We start from the raw sequence: 18527 nt of genomic DNA, 5'->3' as shown, positions 1-18527 counted from the left end.
CTCGATTTGCAACTTGCAGTCACAAGTTTTGATCTGCAAGGTTGATCCTGCGACGAGTCAAGGCCGAGCTATCTTGTTGAGCAGCTCAACTACATGTTGAGACATACCTACTCTACGGTAAGTAAATGGACAAAACATAATTGCTTTTTTTCTGGAGCAAACTCCAAACAAGGTAGACAGAGTTAGTGTTGGATACACAGTCTTTTAAGTATAAGTTCTGTTGAATGTCGAGCTTCAGATCGCCATTCGTCGTGATACGAAGAGGCGCACAGTCCTCAGCCCAAGATGATCAGAGCCAGCCCATGCTAGCCATATTTACCACGAAATACCAGGCATCCGCTTGGACCAAACCCTTGCGATACTGTGGACAAGAGACTTGGCGACCAGAATCACAATCTCTATCTCTCTATCGTATTTCGCCACTTGCCTAACGCTGCGATAAAAGTGTTGCCTAGGTTTTATCTGGTGCCTGCAAAATTGGCGTACACGTGATAGTTCAGAGTACACAACACCAAAGACGGACTAAACACATTAGAGAAGAAGAAGAAATTAACAGAAGTCATTGAATTAAGATGCTTTGACGCTCGGGTTGGGTCCCGCTGTGTGACAGGGTAGTGCCCGTTGTCGTGCATGCACATGGGGTAGACCGTCTTATCGATAACATACCTCCGCAGCCTCATTCCCAATGGTCGCCGTCCGACTTCGTTTCCGCGCCATTCATCCCCACACGTACAAGCGACTCTGCACCTGACTGGCTTTGGACATCCGGAATTGCGCAGATCCACGATATTCTCAAGATGTCGGAGAAACCCACACCTTCGAAAGCGAACGAATGGTCCGGCGACAAAGCCACCAAGTTCGACAAGTACGCCACCCTGTTGATCGAGCTGCAGCCACATTGTGGGGAAGAAGAACAAGCAACTGATATATTCCTACAATAGCAAAGCATTCAGCGAGTATTACGATCCATGTCAGGAGGCGGCGGATAGAAGCATACGGTGTTTGAAGAGGAATGGCGGAGAGAGGGCTATGTGCTCGGACTTTTTCCAGTGAGTTGGAATATTTTATATGTAAAAAACGAGAGATACTGAGGTTTCGGCTACGGTTTGAACAGTTGCAATTGATGGGAACTGATACTGACGCGTATATGAACAGAGCATATCGGGATTGCAAAGAGCAATGGGTACGTTACCTCCGCCAACTGCGCACCACATACACTCCCACAACCATCCCTTCACAATTCGTATCGATATTAACAAATAGTCACTAATGTTTATATAGCAAGCTGCAAGGAAAGAAGCTAGAAAGAACAAGTCATGGTTTGGGTGAACTGAGGACACCGGAAGTTCGAACGTGAATAGCTGTACAACATCTCCTCTCTGCATAAGCACGGCGTTTGGGCACGGTATTTTATGGCAAAAATGGGTGATTGTAGTCCATAGATTGGTTGGCCAGTATGGATATCTAAACTGGTAGCTCAATGGTCTGCGAGACAGCCAGACGCTACCAGTCTGCATTGGTCAACAGACAAGGACAGACTAGCAGTCAATGTATACTAAGAATGGACTTTATGTGATTGCAAATACAGATTGAAAACTACTACATCCACCCATACATCCATCCAGAAGCTGTGTCCATCAAGCACATAGCACCGAGGTAGCCGCTGCTCCTTGATGAGGTCAGCTATCCAGGATCTCTTCATTTGGTCACGATCACGCCATCATCCATACATGCAGCTTATCCACCTGAAGCCCTCGAAGAGGCAAAGACGTGCCCGATCAATTGGTCATACTCGTCGTACTTGCCCTTGCATGATGCACGAGGCTGTGCACTGACGATCTCTACCCCACCCCACCACCCCACTAAAGCTACCCCTCCATTGTACCCTCTTTGCTCACTTCTACCAACCATCTTTCCTTCACCTCTCCTCTCGCTCCACTTATGAGATCTATCTTCAACGTTTCTTCCTTTAACCGTCTCACCACTCGAGCTTTCACCTCAACCACACGCGCAATGGGTGTCCAGAAGACCATCATCCAAGAGGGCAACGGCCCATCCCCTCAGAAGGGCGACACCGTTACCATGGAGTACACGGGCTGGCTGAAGGACGCCAGCTCTGACAAGGGCAAGCAATTTGACAGCACAACTGGCCGTGGTCCGTTCCAGACCCAGATCGGTGTCGGCCGTGTCATCAAAGGCTGGGATGAGGGTGTTGTGCAAATGAAGCTTGGCGAGAAGGCCAGGTTGGACATCACCAGCGACTTTGCTTACGGAAATCAGTGAGTGCTCTCGATGAAGAAAACTGTACACCCACAGATGCTGACGTATATATAGGTCATTCCCTGGTCTGATCCCTCCCAACTCTGACCTTATCTTGTAAGTCATTGCTCTCATACGCATGTACTTGGTGCACGATATTAATTTCTTTACAGCGAGGTCGAGCTTAAGAAGATCAACTAAGTCGCGGATAAAGGATAAGGATGATGGGAGGCGAACGCGGCAGTCGTATCCAGGCTGCAAGGAGATGGCCTATGGAGGAGTGGAAACTATACTGTAATCGAGAATTGAATCTTGAGAAGCAGGTTTGTCGCCGCGGCATCATGACTCCATATTCTTCTCCTCTCTCTCTACAATCAATCACCCTCCTTTTCAACGAACAAGTCATTGTTTCGTCCCATATTTCATCCCATGCGTAGCTGTGTCCAATACCTCCAAACACGCTTCTCTCTGAAGACTCAATCTCTTCAACAAGCTTTGTGATTTCTGTAATGGTCTACTCATCTAAACACCATATAGGAATAATGCGGTTTGGTAAGGATTGATTGCTTGTTTCGCCTGTCCTTGCGAGTCTGCAGTAGCCACCAAGAGGCAGGAGCACTGGCTACAATACGCAAACAGAATGAGAGTGAGATATGCGGTGATGAAACATAAGCTTTATTATAATTAGTTAGGACTTGTCCAAGTACAGGTTTGAACTAGAGCGAAGAGGCGCTGGCGGCTAGCAGGGAGCCGCGATCCTAAGTAGCACGAACAGCTCTGGACGTTGCATAAAAACAGGTGCCATTGTGCGAATAGTCTTACTAACTCACATCAATTATCGTGGCGCAATGCCATACCTTCAATGGACCAGTTTGGCAAACGCTCATCATGCACACTCCAGCCCCGCTCCATTGCAAGCCCCACCATAAGGCATTGGGCAATGCATGCAGTGACATCACGACTAATGAGATGAAAGCTGCTTTATGCGGCGCTTAGAGCTGCATGGAAAGGAACGATGGCGCAACTGGCTTTCCACTTAATCTAAATGATCCGGTATGCTCCTATTACCTCGAATCTTCTACTCTTCACGCACTGCCTTCCATAACACCAGCAATTGGCCATCAGTGACAGCATTGTTGAAGCATTTCTCTACCTTTGTTACCCCGCTATCCACCATGTCGGCAAGCACACTCGATATCAATTCGACTTTCGACCTGCCGAATTCGCAGTACAAGATTCCGAAAATCGGGTTTGGTGTCTACCTGTCACCTAAGGATTTATGCGTCAAGTCTTGCAAGAAAGCCTTTGAGGCAGGCTATCGACACATCGACACGGCGCAATACTATGCCAACGAAGAGCAGGTTGGACAGGCATTGGCTGAAAGTGGGCTTCCTCGCGAGGACATCTACATCACGTCCAAAATCATGAGTCCTGAAGAGGATGTCGAGTCGACATACAAAAAGGTTGTCGAGAGTGTTGAGAAGCTTGCTGGGAAAGATGGTTATGCGGATCTTTTCCTCATCCACACCCCGAGTGGAGGCAAAGAGGCAAGGAAGACAATGTGGCTGGCACTGAAGAAGGCCAAGGAGGAGGGAAAAGTACGAGACATTGGTGTCAGCAACTACGGTATTGGGCATATTGATGAGATTGCAACGATTGACAGCAAGGATGCTCTCCCTGCTGTGAACCAGATCGAGGTTTGTATTTGCCCCCCAATGTAACTACCCACATACCTGACCAATTACACCAGCTCCACCCCTGGTGCCAGCAGCGCGAAGTTGTCGACTACTGCAAAAAACGCAACATCGTAGTCGAAGCCTACTGCCCCATTGTCCGCAACGAAAAGGCAAACGACGCGACACTCGGCGCTATCGCTAAGAAACACAACAAGGAACCCAACCAAATCCTCATCCGATGGAGTCTACAAAAGGGATTCGTCCCGCTGCCCAAGAGTGACAATCCTTCGAGGATTGTCGGCAACGCTGATATATACGATTTTGAGCTAGACAAGGATGACATGGCTACGCTGGATGGGTTGGATCAAGGCGCAAAGGGCGCGATTGTCCAGGCTGTTAGCAATTCTTAGAGTAAAAAGATTTTTTCTACAGAACCCAGGCAATTTGAAGCTATATCAATCCTCCAGGAATGACGAGCTTGGTTTTTCAAGGGCCGTGTTTTTTTTTGGGGGGGGGCATGGCGATCATCCATCTGGTCGATTCAACGTACGGGGTTAGCTAGCTTTTCAGAGCAGCAATTCCAACACCACTGTAAGAATGTTTGTTTAGCTATGGGGAATTTTTTTTGAAAGAAACATGATTTGGAAGCTACGGACCGAGTAATGTCGGACAGGCAGGGGCTTGAAGCAAGATACGCGTCTGTTCTCGCAGTACCCCACCAAGCCCACTTATGTGTTCTGTCAACCTCACCACTTCGATCAGCATGAAAATCTTGTAGTTGAGGTTTGAACACAGTAGGGGTTTACTGATTGTTTCATGTCAGATTCTAATATATACACGGCTATTGAGGTCGGTTTCGCTCTGCAGCCTCTATTTGCATGCACGTTATTTATTGAATAATTTTGCAAACTGCCATCGGTTTTGTAGTGTAGCGGTTATCACTCCGGATTCTGATTTAGGCGTCAGAGTCTTCCGGCAACCCCGGTTCGATTCCGGGCAAGACCTCACCGTCTTATTTTTTTCTTATTTTTGCTTTTCTCAACATCCTCTTTTTAATTATCCTATATTGTACGCTTATGCACCGGGGAGGGAAAGGATACAGTTGTTCCTTTTTGTAAGTTTGAAATTTTTTGTTGCAGTGTTTTTGCCGTTTGTGACGCGGCTTGATATGGTAGAGTTACGTATTACTATATAGGACCCCTATATCTAAGTGAAAGCGTACTTGAGAAGAATAGGAGGAAGAGGAGTAAAAAAGGGAGGTTCGCAAGGCTGCGCAAATGCCCGAATGGGAAGGGCGACATGCCGCCTGGTACCACAGAGGAGCACCGCAAAACACAAGAAGGAAGGAGAAGTGGGTGTAAGTAAATGTAAGGCGCCATGTCGCTAAACGCTGGGAAAAAAGGAGAAGACGGTTGTGCAAAAGAAAAGACGGCGAAGAAAAAAGAAAATGCGTCGGGGGGGTATTACATCTATCAACAAAAGAACTTGTAGACCTTCTTCCACCTAGGCCACTTCTTCTTTTCTTCACGCTCTTCCTCGATCAGAGCCTGGATGTTGAGTTCCCTGATACCCGTCACGAGATCCATATTGTGTGAGCGAACGACCGAAGTACGGAACCAGAACTTGTAGGGAAAGTAAAAAGCCAGTGTGACGGGAAGAGCGAGATAGACGCTGAAGAAGCGTTGGAGGCGCTGAGAGGTAGATAGAACGGCCATGTCGATTGGAGCGACGGAGACGTAGAATTGGGCGACAAGGACGAGGATGTTGAGGCCGAAGCCGATGTAGGAGCCGATGAGGCCGGGTTGCGAGCGGAAGGCGAGTTCGCTGAGGCTGTGGCCTTGGACTTTCCAGCCCTGGCGGAAGCGGATGTGTGCGAGGCAGATGGAGGCCCATGTGAAGACGGCGGAGAGAGCGGATAGGGCGAGGAGCCAGTTGAAGGCTGCATCTTGGAGGCGGCGCTCTGCTCCGGCGAGGAAGGCAAGGAGGCCGAGGGAAGAGGCGAAGGCGATGGAGACGAGAGGGCGGCCTTGGCGGTCGATGTACGCGAAGATTCTGGGGGCTTGGTTCTGTTCGGCCAGCGCTGCGAGTGTGCGTGAGGAACCATAGATGGACGAGTTGCCGACGGAGAGGACAGCAATCATGATGACGGCGTTGAAGACGGAGGGCAAGCCTTCGATGCCGGCATTCTGAATGGCAATGACGAATGGAGAGGCTACGGCGTCGACATTATTCTTGTCCTGGAGGAGGCGTGGGTTGTTGTATGGCACGAGCAGACCGACGACAGTGAGCGAGACAATGTAGAAGAGGGAGATTCGCCAAAAGACTTGCTTGACGGCCGTGGGAAGCGACTTGCGTGGATTGGCTGTTTCAGCAGCAGCAAGACCAACGAGCTCAGTGCCGGAAAAGGCGAAGGCGGCGTTGACGAAGACGCTGCAGAGACCTTTGAAGCCGTTGTTGAAGGGTCCTGGATCGTGCCAGTACTTTCCTCCAATGTAACCGCCGTCTGGACCGCCGCCAATGTTGATGATGATTCCGAGGATGATGAAGCCAATGACTGCGGTGATTTTGACGATAGCAAAAACGAACTCGGCCTCTCCGTATCCCTTGATACCAAACAGATTAATGACAACAATCAGGACCAAGAAGATGGCGACCCACGCATTGTTGTTGACCGCATCGCCGTTCCAATACTCAATAGTGAAGGTGGCAGCGACAATCTCGAGCGGGAGCACAACAAGCCATTGCAGAGCGTAGTTCCAACCCATGGCAAAGCCCCAAGCGGGATCCAGGAAGCGTGTCGAGTATGCGGAAAAGGAACCAGCAACCGGAAAGAGGACGGCCATTTCACCCAGTGCGTGGACGGTGGTGTAGAGCATGATACCGACGAGACAGTAGCATATGACGAGCGCCGCTGGACCACCATTTGCTAGTGCCTGACCAGAGCCGACAAATAAACCGGTACCTTTTTCGCAAGTTTGTGATCAGCGGACGGACGAGGTGGTTGACTGGGAGAAGAAGGCGTGCTTACCAATGGAACCTCCGATGGCTATCATCTGCAAGTGGCGACCCTTGAGCCTCCGAGCAAGCGGCGAGTTTGCAGTATTAGTTGCAGCAGCCTCTGGATCAAACATGTTGCTATCAGCACCGACGGTCGTCTTTGGCGTCATGGTCATGGCGAAGTTGGGATCCCGCTTGAAGCTGTCGAGCATGCGGCGGCCGAGGCCTTCATTGTAGCGAGAGGACTCGCCATAGTAGTCGGATCCCTGCGAGGCTCTCCCAAAGCTCTTTTCGGTCCCGTACATGTCGTCGTCCATGGTCATCGGGGGTCGGGCAAGGCAGCAGGGCGCCAGACAGCAGGGCACAGTGCAGCCAGGCACGCGACACGAGGCAGAACAGGCAGCGCAAAAGAGGGACGGGTGAGAGGCGATTCTGCACGCTGGTCGGTGTTGGTGCAAGTTGCGGAGACTGAGATGGACTGATTGCTTTTTTTTTGCCCCGGACGAGCGGGCGCAGGGACCGGGTTATTACTTATGAGTGCAGGCAGTGGTGCTGACGGGCAAGGCAGCTTTGAGCGTACCGGTTACTAACTGGATATGTCGGTAGGAGTGTACATGGCACACTAGACATGTCAGTCCGGGGCCAAGGGTCAAGGATGATCGAGGCAGGCCCGGATTGCTGGGAAGGGCTGGATATGGATAGACCAGGTAGTGGGGGTGCCGTGTCCTATCCCGGCCTCGACACCATCCATTCATGCAAGTGGGCCGGGGGGAGGGCAATTCACATCACCGCGCATCGCCGTCTGTACGTACTGTGTGGATGGTTGTACTGAGTATCCATGTGCGTAGTATGTATACATATGATATCACATCCAACCTCGTGTTCTCTGTTAGTGTCTCTACTTTTCTTCTTCTTCTTCTTCTTCTTCTTCTTCTTCTTCTTCTTCTTCTTCTTCTTCTTCTTCTTCTTCTTCTTCGTATCCCTCCTCTCTTGATGCTGCAGTCACCTGCCCGCTGTTTAGCCTTGAGCGAGCCAGCCGTGCTTGGCTCCGTCGCCTCCACTAACCTCCAGCCGTTCGAGCGGATGGTGCCAAAAACAGCCAATCTCGGCCCCCTAGCTGGATTCTCTTATTGCTCCAGATTTGCGGCTCGCGTGGCCGCCGGCGCTACCAGACGGCCTCGGTATCTGCGTCTGTGTCCATGCTACCGGCCGCCCTTATCGCCATGTGCTCGTGGGACGGTCGAGTCACGGCTGGGTGGGTGGCTTGCCCCTCACCTCCCAACCAACACCCACACCAACTGACTTGGACAGCCACCATCCATCGCCAAAGTGCATCCGTCCAGCTTTCCAGAACCCGTCCTACCCGGTTCACCATGGATGCATGCACATGCTCCTTTGCAGCGCGTCGTGGTGGGACGGCTAAAACCACATTGCGTCTTACGCACTCAGCCGTGGTCCTTGACAGCCGCCATCACATGCAGGTACGGTCCACAATTCGTCGGTAGCTGCTTCATCCCTCTCCCGCTTCATAAAACCATCCTCGGTCTGTCCAACACCACGCCACAATAAAACGTGCTTCGCCTTACCTCAGCATACATACTCACAATTCGTCCGACAACGGCCCGTCTCCAACCACCACCACCACCACCACCACCACCACCCTCCTCCCTGCCAGCCCCGCATAACCTCGTCTGCCATCAAACACAACTTCGCTCATCTCAACCCAGAACACACACTCTCACCCAAGGCCAATCGTGATTTCCATCCTTTGCCCCCTCCATTTTCTCTCGTATCCAGCCCAAGCACTAACTGTCTCACCATCCACCACGGGCCTAGCCACCATCTCTTTCGTCTCTGCCATTTCGCTTACAGAAACAAGAACACGAGAGAGACAGATGTCAGTCTTCCCATTGCTATCGCAATGCCCGCGTACGGGACGTTGCTCGGCAAACGGCATGAATCACACGCCAACCAGTTTAGGCATGCCTTCCCATGCCGGTTAGGTCAGTGGCACGCCCAATTGATAAGGCCAGCCACCACCGGGCAGCCCTCCATGCATTCTCATCGTAACCTCTCTACTGCGTCCCGGCCCAAATAGCTAATCCCATTACGTGCTTCTGCAACCCGGACAAAAACAATCTCATGCACATGTGAGAAACTTGGTTCGTATATACGTACTCTTCGTGTTCCCACCTCCACTGAACAAGTTCGTCCCGAAAATGATCGACAGATTACCATCCCATAACCTTGCCCTCTTTTTATGTAATTCTGCAGCCGACGCCGCCTTTCCAAGGGCAAAAATAAAAATAAAAATCTTACCCCAGAACCTATTATGCTTATGCACTGCACATGCAGGTTCAAGTCGCCGTTCTCTGACGCAAGTGGCGAGATCGGCGGCTCACCACGCTTTCTATATGCATACGTACCATTGCCAATAACGCGTCTTGCCTGACCTCATTAAACTCTACTCTTGTTGAACAAAACATAATCACAATGGACAAATACACACGCACGCACACATACACATTATCCCATATTATTGATCTCCATCATATACTTCGATTCCCCCAACCCCCGTAGTTCTTATGTCGATCCTTCCTACAACGTCCCTGCGCGATATGTGTCCCAGGTTCCAGGAGCGGCAGCGAGACAGAGAACCAAAAAAGGCGTTTCTGCGGCGCGTGCACGCGCACTACCCACGCACGTGTGCTGCCCATCTTGTAAACACTGAGTCCGTTTTTTTTTCGTTCCTTTTTACCTGAGAGCCATTTTTGTTTTTTTGAGTAACGGTCGCTAGCCATATGATTGGTTTCCCCGGCGGGGGGGGGGCGGGTTTGGGTACCAAACTCGTTTTCTACTACTAACACGTATTTGCTTTTTTCCCTATTCCAATCCAAGTGAACTATGTAGGTATCGCAATGCTCGTTTAGTTGGGAGAGCAGTCACGTGTCGAACTTTTCTTTCTTCCTTCTCTCTTATCCCTCTCATACCCATCTCCCAATGTTGCATGTAGTCATCACACCGCATACATTGCGAAACCCCCAACCCCCCTACCCCCATGGTCCAGTCACATAACATGGTTGGCAACATTTTGCTTGCTTACACTGAGCCAAAGGCAATCGTCCACACTTATCCTAGGAACTTTTTTTTTGAGTTTGTTTGCTTGATTTTCCCCTTTTCAACACACCCCTGATTATTATAATTATTATTTTTCAGTAAATTCAATAAAAATACGATGCTGTTGTACACCGTGACACAAAAACCCTATTGATTACATCGATGCAGCATTTTCCTCTTTTGAAAAAGGGATACGTGATGACTTTCGGGTCTTTATCCACCTCGAGTTCACCGCTTCTTTTTGCTTGCGTACCCCCGGTGTGTGTACATGTGTGACAAGGCTAGAGACTAGGTTAGGGTAAGTAGCTGATGATGGCCGATTGACAGCCTTTTATGTATCGATCCTGGGAGATTGGGTTCGGGAGGTTCCGGGTATTACCTCATCGGCGAGTTACGTTGTCAGCACTACGTTTGTCGATCTTCGTGATGACATTCGTTTGCGAGGGGAGATGAGAGAGAGAATAAAAGTACCAAAAGTATCAATTTTTTGCGCAGATTAGAGAAAAAAAGGGGGGAACCTATAAACGCCAAAGGGTATGCTTGTATGAGTGTGACGATGCCAATGCAAAACGAGAGAGAAAGGAAAGAAGATGGCTTACTACATTGGCATAGAACACCCGAGGGATATAAGAAGAGTAAATAAAGGAAAGAAAGACATATGCGGGGATCGGGGAATGATGCCATGACAAAGATAAGAAAAAAAGGGTAGAGAAATAAAGGAAAAAAAAATCAACATCTGCAACAACAAGCCCACAATCGAACAATTGTCTAATCCGACCAACTCAAACACACAGACAAGAAAGGAAGAAAGAAGAAGAAGAAAGAAAACTCCAGCAACAAGGACAACTTTTACCTTCAAATCCCCTCACCTCAAGCATCCCCCCCAACCTTCTCCTTCTCTTTCTCCTTCTCCACTTCAACTTCCTTGTCCTCCTTCATCGGCGGCGTAAGAGGCGGTCCCAAAACCTCCTCTACAAACTCGCCCTCACCCAAGCGACCCCCAAACGTTTCCACCTCCTCAATCTCCTCTTCTTCCTCCTCATCTTCCTCGGTAATACCCAGAATCTCTCCACTGCGTCTACCCTGCGAACTCGTGCCACGGCTTCCCGAGCCCCCTTCGCCGCTTCTGCTGCGCCACCCGCCGCCTCCCGAGCTGCCATTGCCAACGCCAGTGTTAACGTTGAGCATGGGGCCTTTGAAGACGCTGCGTTTGCGCTTGGCGAAGACGAGACCGGGGGATTGGGGTGGCATTGCGTGGCCGTTTCCAAATGCGGCGCTGGATTCGCTGAGGCCGGGTGGGTATCCGGAGCGGACGACGCGGATGTTCGAAGGGAAAGAGGATGATGTAGGTGTGGCGGGTAGGACTTTGATGCTGTTGTGCGGCGATTTGGAGGGTTTGTGCGAGTGACCGGATGTTGAGACGGCGGGGGAGGCGAGCGAAGCCGAGGATGTTGAAGAGGCTTTGCTGTGAGAGTGGTGGTGGTGTGGCATGCTGCGGATCGAAGACACGGATGATGATGTTGACTTGCGCCCTCGGAGACCACCAGACGACCGGCGGTATGACGACCGTGGTGTCAATGGAGCTGGAGATGCTGATAGTCGTCTCACAGAGCCTGAGCCGTGTGTAGAGGTCCGCGGTCTGGTTGAAACCGGGGCCATTGGCGGTGACTTTGGGTTCATGTAAATAGATGAGCGGTTGGCTGTGTTAAGCCTTCGTCTCCCACCGTCTGGGGACTTATTTTCAGGCAATTTCGGTGACTGCACACTGCTAGCTTTCGAGTTCGGTGACCGTGCGCGCTTCGATGTCTCTTTTATCCAATTCCGGAGGGATAGCAGGTGGCCAATGATGGGCTGCTTCCGACGCGGTTTGGGTACAAATCCGTTTGGTGAAAGGAGATCGGGATTGGAGACAACTTGCAGCATGCTACTACGTGATCTCCGTCTATCGATATCTTTCGCAGGAAGTGGTGGCCGTGACGCAGAGTGGGATTTGCGTCCTCGAGGAGGGTCAATTGGAGGTAGGGGCTTGTCGTCAATTGTGAGATTGGGAGAAGTGAGCGATTCCGGGAGACGCGGTAATTCTGGAGCACCTTGTCAAAGTTAGCGTCATTCCTCGATTGAGAAAACCACTTGACTCACCATGTAAACTGCTGCGGTTCGCCGTTCTACCACGACTTTTTGGTGTCTGAGGTAGGTGGTACCCTTCTTCGTCCGTTTCCCTAATGGTAGGCGCAAGCTTGTCGAGACGACTACTTGCAGCACTCAACCGCCGAAGACTCTTCGCTTCTGCCTCCTTTTCTTTTCGTTTCCGCTCTCTCCTCCTGGCTTTTCGTTCTTCCTTCTCGAGCAACAATGCCCACCAACCAGCGAGAGAGTCACATCTTTGTGCCAATACATTCTCAATCACCATGTCAATGTCGACTCCGGCAGCACGCATACGCTGCAAAACCTCCTTCTCTAGCTCGGTGGAAAAGGGAGCCGGCTGTTGCAGCTTTAGTGTCTCCTGCTGGCGCGGCGCGTGTTCCGACAACCAAGGGTTTTGGAGTATGTCGGCTAAGGTAGGACGTAGAATCGGCCTTTTTGAAAGCAACGACTGGCACAACTCTTTTGCCTGCGGGGGAAAGGAGTCTGGAAATTTTGGCTCCTCTTTCAAAATCCTTGTCTTGGTAACCATCTCATCGTCGTCATCAAAAGGCAGCTCGCCCACCAACAGGGCGTAGAGAATGATGCCCAAACTCCAAACGTCTACTTTTTCACCAGCATACTTTTCGCCCTTGAGCATTTCCGGGGCGCTGTAGCATATTGTCCCGCACCATGTCTGTAGATAGTTGGACTTGCCCTCGTACTCGCGGGTGAAGCCAAAGTCGACCAGCTTGACATCGCCATGTTTATCCAGGAGGATGTTCTCGAGCTTGAGATCGCGGTGGACGCACGACTTGTTGTGGACATAGGTGACGGCGCCGACGAGCTGAGTGAAGATGCGCTGGACTTTGGCGGGCTCGAGAGCGCCCTTGGCCAGGAGGTAGTTGTATAGTTCATCGCCGGGACAGTATTCGAGCACCAGCCAGACCATCTGCTCCGTGACTATGACCTCGTACAGTCGAGCAATGTGGGGGTGTATGAATTGGCGATGGTGGTGGATTTCACGCGCGAGGTTAGCATCGTCCTTTCTCGCGCTCTTGAGCACGACCTGTGTGGTGGTCAGCGTTGTGGTGTCTTGATTGCGACCATGCTCCGACGACGCACTCTGGAGCCATTGCTGAGCTTGTGTGAGGCCAAGTAGACTTTTCCAAAGCTGCCTTTGCCTATCAGTCTGCCGACGGTATAATTGCCGACGGTCTTGAGGTCGGTGGCTGCGAATTCACTGTTGGGGGTGTCAGGACACGGGTGCATGTGAAGGACGCGCCGGGAGCGCGCGCATGGTGTGGCAACGAGGGCTTACTCGAGTAGCTGTTTATATGAGTTTGCAAGCTGCTGTTCACGAGGAGTCAGCGACGGTAAGTCTCTCCATCTCTTTGAGTCTTGCACGCTCTCATCTCCATGGCCCAATTTGCGCTCGTGAGATTTGCTTGTTGCGGGCGCACAGGCGTTTGGCTGGGGCGGCAAGGGACGGATGAGAGTAAGACGAGGAGCAGACATACCTTCTTCCTCTGGGCCTGAATCTCAGCCTGGGCTCTGAGATTTGACTGCATGGAATGATGCGCCGCTGCTCCGTGGAATCGACTGCGCAACCAGCGTCATCTATGGGCAGGCAGAAGTGTGGACTGGCGCGCGCCGCGGACGGGGACGAGGGATGAGACGGCGATGCGGTAGAGGCCGTTGGTAGCGAGTGGAGACGGGCGGTCGGACGGCAAATGCCAGGGGCCTGGGAGGGTCGACGAAGGCAGAGATAAAGATGTCAGGTCTGGCCGGGCCGTAAATAGTAGTAAACTATGTACAGTATTAGTTGTGAATATCGCGGAGGGGAATCCAACGGCCGCCGTCAGCTCTCTCCTGAGCTTGGTCACGACTGGTGCTGCCATGTGTTCGGGCAGCACGATCCTGGCCGCAGATCTCCGAGATGCCGCTCGCCTGCACCCCTTGGACATGCTCATGCTCATGCTTACACTGCGACAGCAGCAGGGCCAGAGACATGGTGTGCTTGCTCATCCGACACGCCCAAAATAAAACAAAAAGCATGTATGGTTTGAAGGAAGGGTTTCAGCACTACTGGCCCTGGAGCGGGCGTGCACGGCGAGCCTCTTGACCTCGACGGTTGCACTGGCACAACAAATTAATATAATATCACACTACCCGTCCCACGAACCGAAACAACGAACAAGCAGCTCAGGGCGGATGCAGCCCTACCGAAACACAAACAGCACAGACATGTCCAAGCCCAGCAACTCAAAACAAACTTAAACTCCCGCACCCTGTCCTTACTACAGTTTGCTCCTAACTCCCGCCGCTCCTCCTATGTACGTTTGGCCCAATCTCAGCATGTCGACTGCCTCTTGCACCATCTCGTCGACAATCTGCTTTGCGGGCTTGATGTCGTCAATCACGCCCGCGACCTGTCCCATCAGGAACGGGATGTCCACGTCCTTGCCATCGTCCATGTCCTTGGCAATGGGCACAATGCCCGCCTCAGTCAACTTCTTGATCTCGTCCTCCCTCTGATGCCATTCCTTGATGTAGTCGTTGTACCTGACCCGCAGAGGGCGGCCGCTGACAACCAGCGTGCGACCCGTGTCTGTGAAGTCGGCCGTGACGACGTTCTCCTTGTGCATCTTAGAGCAGCCTGCCTCGGTTGAGGCGACAAAGCGCGTGCCCACCCATACGCCCTGCGCGCCTTGCATCAGACTGCTGGCTAGACTGCGGCCGTTGTAGATGCCTCCCGCAGCCACCACCATAGCCGGCTCGCCTGTCAACGGGCTCTTGTACTTGCGCGCAACGTCCACAACGGCCGGTATCAGGATGCTGTTTGCAATGTCGCCAGTGTGCCCACCGCCCTCTCCGCCCTGGGCGCATACAATGTCCACGCCAGCGTCCAGCGCCTTTTTCGCGTGCTTGGGGTGTCCAACCATGTTCATAATCAAGATGCCCGCCTCATGGAGCCTCTTGATTGTGCGCGCAGGAGGCACACCTACGGCGCTCACAAACAGCTTTGCTCCGTTCTTGATGGTCACCTCGATAAGCTCGTCCAGCTGGCCATGCGTGTAGTCGTGGTTCGTCTTGCGCGCGCTACCGCCTACCTGGGGCAGGGCAAGATCGACACCAAAGGGGAGATTCTGGTCATTAAGGTTGGACTTGAGGTCGTCGATGATGGACTGGAGCTGGGCAGGCGTGTAGCCCAGACCGCCAATGACACCAAGACCACCAGCATTAGACACGGCAGCTGCGAGAGGACCTCCAGAGGTTCTCGCCATGCCGGCTAGAATGATGGGGTACTGGATGCCCAGTAGCTGGGACAGGGGCGTCTGCAATACTGGTGGCGCCATGCTGGTGAAAGGGAGAGAGTTCTGTGTGGCGCCATGACGGGTCCGGGGAAGTGGATGCTAAATAGCGCGCCTCCTGCTTCATGTCTCCACATGTTTTCAGGGCCCGGGTATCCGCCGGTAATGGGCATTGAGGTTGGCGAGTTGCGATGGCCATGCCTCGGTTCATGCTCGTGTTGCTTCCCCGCAAGACCCTGTCGCCGCACTCGGCCAATCACCATCCTCCGACTACTCGTCCTCTACACACTTCACGACGCTAGGCAGACAACCAAGAAGAGCGGTTTGGACTGCTTGTGGAGTTTTAGAAGCTTTCCTGCTGTGCCCATGGTAGCCTCTTGTAGGAATTGAAGAACGGACACCAACCCGTCATGGCTGCACGCCTCCAATCCTCCAACCCAATCCTCTGAGTTTCCTCCTACTCAATCTGACGAGGGGCGTACGTATCCCCGCTTATTGCATGTTTACCTCAGCATTAGAAATACTAGTTACAACGAGACACGCACGTGTCCAGCGACCAATAGCATACTCCCTATAGTATCAGAAAGCAGAAAGAGCTATTTACTCGTTTCACCCCACCTGTCCCTCCGCGGCTCAACACCACTCGCCACCCAGACTCCCCTTCAAGATAGGAATATTGCCCAAAGCCAAATACACTATTGACAATAGTCATGCAGCTGATGTCTACTAACAGAATCCCACCTATATATATATATCGTACAACCATGTTGCCTCCATGTCGGGCGGAGAATCCAGCAAGTCATCATGTTCGCCTCAATCAATATCGCGACCGCAATCGCAGTCATTGTTTCCACGGCCAGTGCCGCACTCTACTATCCAGATGTCCAGACACATCTCCTTGAGCACATTCTTGTCGACAATTGGGGCGCCTACGCATCCAACTTTTCTTCTGCAATCACGCCCTGTGACCGCTATGTGACGCAGACGGGGAATGCGGCACTAACCAGTGGCCGCACGACGGCAGCCCAATGGATGCGTGTTCTTTTCCACGACTTCATAACGGCCAATGTGAGCGCAGGTACAGGTGGAGTGGATGCAAGCATTGGGTTTGAGACGGCGAGGGAAGAGAACAAGGGGAGTGCATTCAATGACAGTTTTACTTTTTGGAGACCCTATGTCAACGGCGCTGTTTCCAGTATGTGTTTCGGTACTTGAGTTTACTCCCATCTTCTTGTCTGACCAGAAACCTAGTGGCTGATCTAATTGCAATTGGAACCGTCATGTCGAACAACCTATGTGGAGGCAACAACATGCCCTATCGCCCCGGGCGCATTGACGCTCTCTCTGCGGGCTCCACAACAGGCGTCCCAGCACCAGAAACGAATCTCGAAGAAACCCTCGTCTTCTTCGAGCGCGCCGGCTTCGAAAAAGTGGAAGATGCCATTGGCCTGACGGCCTGCGGACATACCATGGGTTCGGTGCACCACGGCGGCTTCCCCGAAGTCGTAGACGAAACATTTGTCACGCCAAATAACACCAACGGCGGCAGCAACTTCGACACGACGCGCGGTGTCTTTGATCCCAACATTTTGGGGGAATATGTGCATTGGACGGGCAATAAAGGTGGTCCGTTGGTGACTTCGCACAATGAGACTATGAACTCTGACCTTCGGCTCTATGAGAGCGACGGTAACGTCACCATGCGAGCACTGCTTGCACAGGGACCCGCGTTTCTAGATACCTGTGTCGAGCTCATGCGCCGCGCCATCGATACCGTGCCATCCCACGTGCAGCTCGGTGACGTCGTCACGGCAATCCCTGCCAAGCCGATTAACGTTACGTATGATTACTCCAAGATCGATGGCAAGTTGGTGCTTTCGGGTAAGATTAGAGTGCTGACTGCAGCGGAACACGGAAGTCAAAATTCAATTACACTTCGCATGGGCCAAGATGAGACGAACATTGCACTTGTCGCCGAAGCCGAGACTGGGCAGTCTGTTTTTGGTCGCGGTGCTGCTGGATATGGGACCACGACTTATTTCCCCTTTTCAGTATCTGGACCCTCGATCCGAAATGCAACTTCCTTTTCTGTGAGTGGTGCAGGTATCCAACAAGACTTTCGGATTAGCAACCAGATATTCGTGGTGCAGAGTTTAACAGCTCTGGACGGCAAGGCTGTCAATACTACTGTCGCTGTATCGGCGCCTAACTCTTGCTCGGATATTCATGTGCGTATCGCTGCACCTTTTACACAGCCCGGGACATTGGCACCGAAGATTAGCGAGAAGGATATCATAGTGAGCGCCTTGCCCGAAACTCCGGACGGTTATACACTGTGTGGTGGCAACATTGTTCTGGACGCCGTGCCAACTGGCTTACTCACTATAAAGGCACTACAAGGAGGAACCCTCGTTGATACACTGTTGGTAGACGGGGGGAAAGCAGGCTGGTGAAGTCTGAAGAATCGAATTTTGTTCAGTTTTTTTCTTCACCATGTGTCTGGCAACATGTGACTAGAAGAACAGTGCCTTTGGAGCTGGCAATAGACTCACACCCTGCCCCATAGCCAGCATACTGCACAACTTCATCCACCTGGTCGTAACCAGCACAACCGCACACACAATCATAATAATGGCAGCAAGATACCAAACACAGAAATAAGTTACACAAGACCCAGACTTACACCAACCTCTGCCTTCATAGGCGACATATCCGTAATGCCAAGTCCAAGAATAATGTCGACACTTCCATCCAAGAACCCATAGACATCACAAACAGGCAACACCGCTATTGGTAGTTTTGCCCAAGCAAAAACATGCATACTGTGCTTCTGCACACGCCCTACTCAGCAGTAAAACGGGCCTCCAACGCTGCCGTATAATAAATCCCGTTAGCAACTAGATGACTACTCTAACCCCAACCCCCCCGAGCTCAACACTCTTGAAAAGAAGATAAAATATACTCTCTGTTTCCGTATCGCCAATCAGCTCCCCGGTGACCCATCCTCTTCATTTCTCCTTAACCGTTGTAAGATCTACAATCC

General features: G+C 51.7%; 7 protein-coding genes and 1 non-coding gene across 8 annotated transcripts; 5 read left to right on the top strand and 3 right to left on the bottom strand.

Annotated features, from left to right (window-relative positions):
* Nucleotides 1-708: 708 nt before the first annotated feature.
* On the top strand, nucleotides 709-1603 carry COCSADRAFT_38796 (uncharacterized protein). Its single transcript, XM_007703929.1, has 4 exons — nucleotides 709-865; nucleotides 942-1049; nucleotides 1156-1183; nucleotides 1282-1603. The coding sequence occupies exons 1-4, from the start codon at nucleotides 798-800 to the stop codon at nucleotides 1327-1329; spliced, it is 252 nt and encodes an 83-aa protein (XP_007702119.1). The 5' UTR covers nucleotides 709-797; the 3' UTR covers nucleotides 1330-1603.
* A 236-nt stretch (nucleotides 1604-1839) lies between these two features.
* COCSADRAFT_38795 (uncharacterized protein) lies at nucleotides 1840-2836 on the top strand. The gene is made up of 3 exons (XM_007703928.1): nucleotides 1840-2279; nucleotides 2335-2376; nucleotides 2433-2836. Exons 1-3 carry the CDS (start codon nucleotides 2014-2016, stop codon nucleotides 2458-2460), a joined length of 336 nt encoding a protein of 111 aa, XP_007702118.1. The 5' UTR covers nucleotides 1840-2013; the 3' UTR covers nucleotides 2461-2836.
* Nucleotides 2837-3278: 442 nt separating this feature from the next.
* COCSADRAFT_38794 (uncharacterized protein) lies at nucleotides 3279-4736 on the top strand. Its single transcript, XM_007703927.1, has 2 exons — nucleotides 3279-3956; nucleotides 4010-4736. Exons 1-2 carry the CDS (start codon nucleotides 3435-3437, stop codon nucleotides 4343-4345), a joined length of 858 nt encoding a protein of 285 aa, XP_007702117.1. The 5' UTR covers nucleotides 3279-3434; the 3' UTR covers nucleotides 4346-4736.
* A 116-nt stretch (nucleotides 4737-4852) lies between these two features.
* Nucleotides 4853-4940, top strand: COCSADRAFT_t61. The gene has a single exon. It is a non-coding gene; the product is annotated as a tRNA-Gln (tRNA).
* Nucleotides 4941-5070: 130 nt separating this feature from the next.
* On the bottom strand, nucleotides 5071-7468 carry COCSADRAFT_122200 (uncharacterized protein). The gene is made up of 2 exons (XM_007704151.1): nucleotides 6964-7468; nucleotides 5071-6897 (listed from the first exon to the last, which is right to left on the bottom strand). The coding sequence occupies exons 1-2, from the start codon at nucleotides 7253-7255 to the stop codon at nucleotides 5408-5410; spliced, it is 1782 nt and encodes a 593-aa protein (XP_007702341.1). The 5' UTR covers nucleotides 7256-7468; the 3' UTR covers nucleotides 5071-5407.
* A 3035-nt stretch (nucleotides 7469-10503) lies between these two features.
* On the bottom strand, nucleotides 10504-14034 carry COCSADRAFT_122197 (uncharacterized protein). Its single transcript, XM_007704150.1, has 5 exons — nucleotides 13691-14034; nucleotides 13492-13523; nucleotides 13296-13413; nucleotides 12189-13239; nucleotides 10504-12139 (listed from the first exon to the last, which is right to left on the bottom strand). Exons 1-5 carry the CDS (start codon nucleotides 13739-13741, stop codon nucleotides 10920-10922), a joined length of 2472 nt encoding a protein of 823 aa, XP_007702340.1. The 5' UTR covers nucleotides 13742-14034; the 3' UTR covers nucleotides 10504-10919.
* A 152-nt stretch (nucleotides 14035-14186) lies between these two features.
* COCSADRAFT_38789 (uncharacterized protein) lies at nucleotides 14187-15865 on the bottom strand. Its single transcript, XM_007703926.1, has one exon. It carries the CDS (start codon nucleotides 15527-15529, stop codon nucleotides 14471-14473), a length of 1059 nt encoding a protein of 352 aa, XP_007702116.1. The 5' UTR covers nucleotides 15530-15865; the 3' UTR covers nucleotides 14187-14470.
* Nucleotides 15866-16056: 191 nt separating this feature from the next.
* On the top strand, nucleotides 16057-18044 carry COCSADRAFT_147288 (uncharacterized protein). Its single transcript, XM_007704149.1, has 2 exons — nucleotides 16057-16679; nucleotides 16736-18044. Exons 1-2 carry the CDS (start codon nucleotides 16289-16291, stop codon nucleotides 17935-17937), a joined length of 1593 nt encoding a protein of 530 aa, XP_007702339.1. The 5' UTR covers nucleotides 16057-16288; the 3' UTR covers nucleotides 17938-18044.
* The last annotated feature ends 483 nt before the right edge of the window (nucleotides 18045-18527 follow it).

The sequence above is a fragment of the Bipolaris sorokiniana genome (genome assembly GCF_000338995.1).
Source record: "Bipolaris sorokiniana ND90Pr unplaced genomic scaffold COCSAscaffold_11, whole genome shotgun sequence".
Taxonomy (NCBI): domain Eukaryota; kingdom Fungi; phylum Ascomycota; class Dothideomycetes; order Pleosporales; family Pleosporaceae; genus Bipolaris; species Bipolaris sorokiniana.
This window is presented reverse-complemented; position numbering and strand designations above follow the sequence as displayed.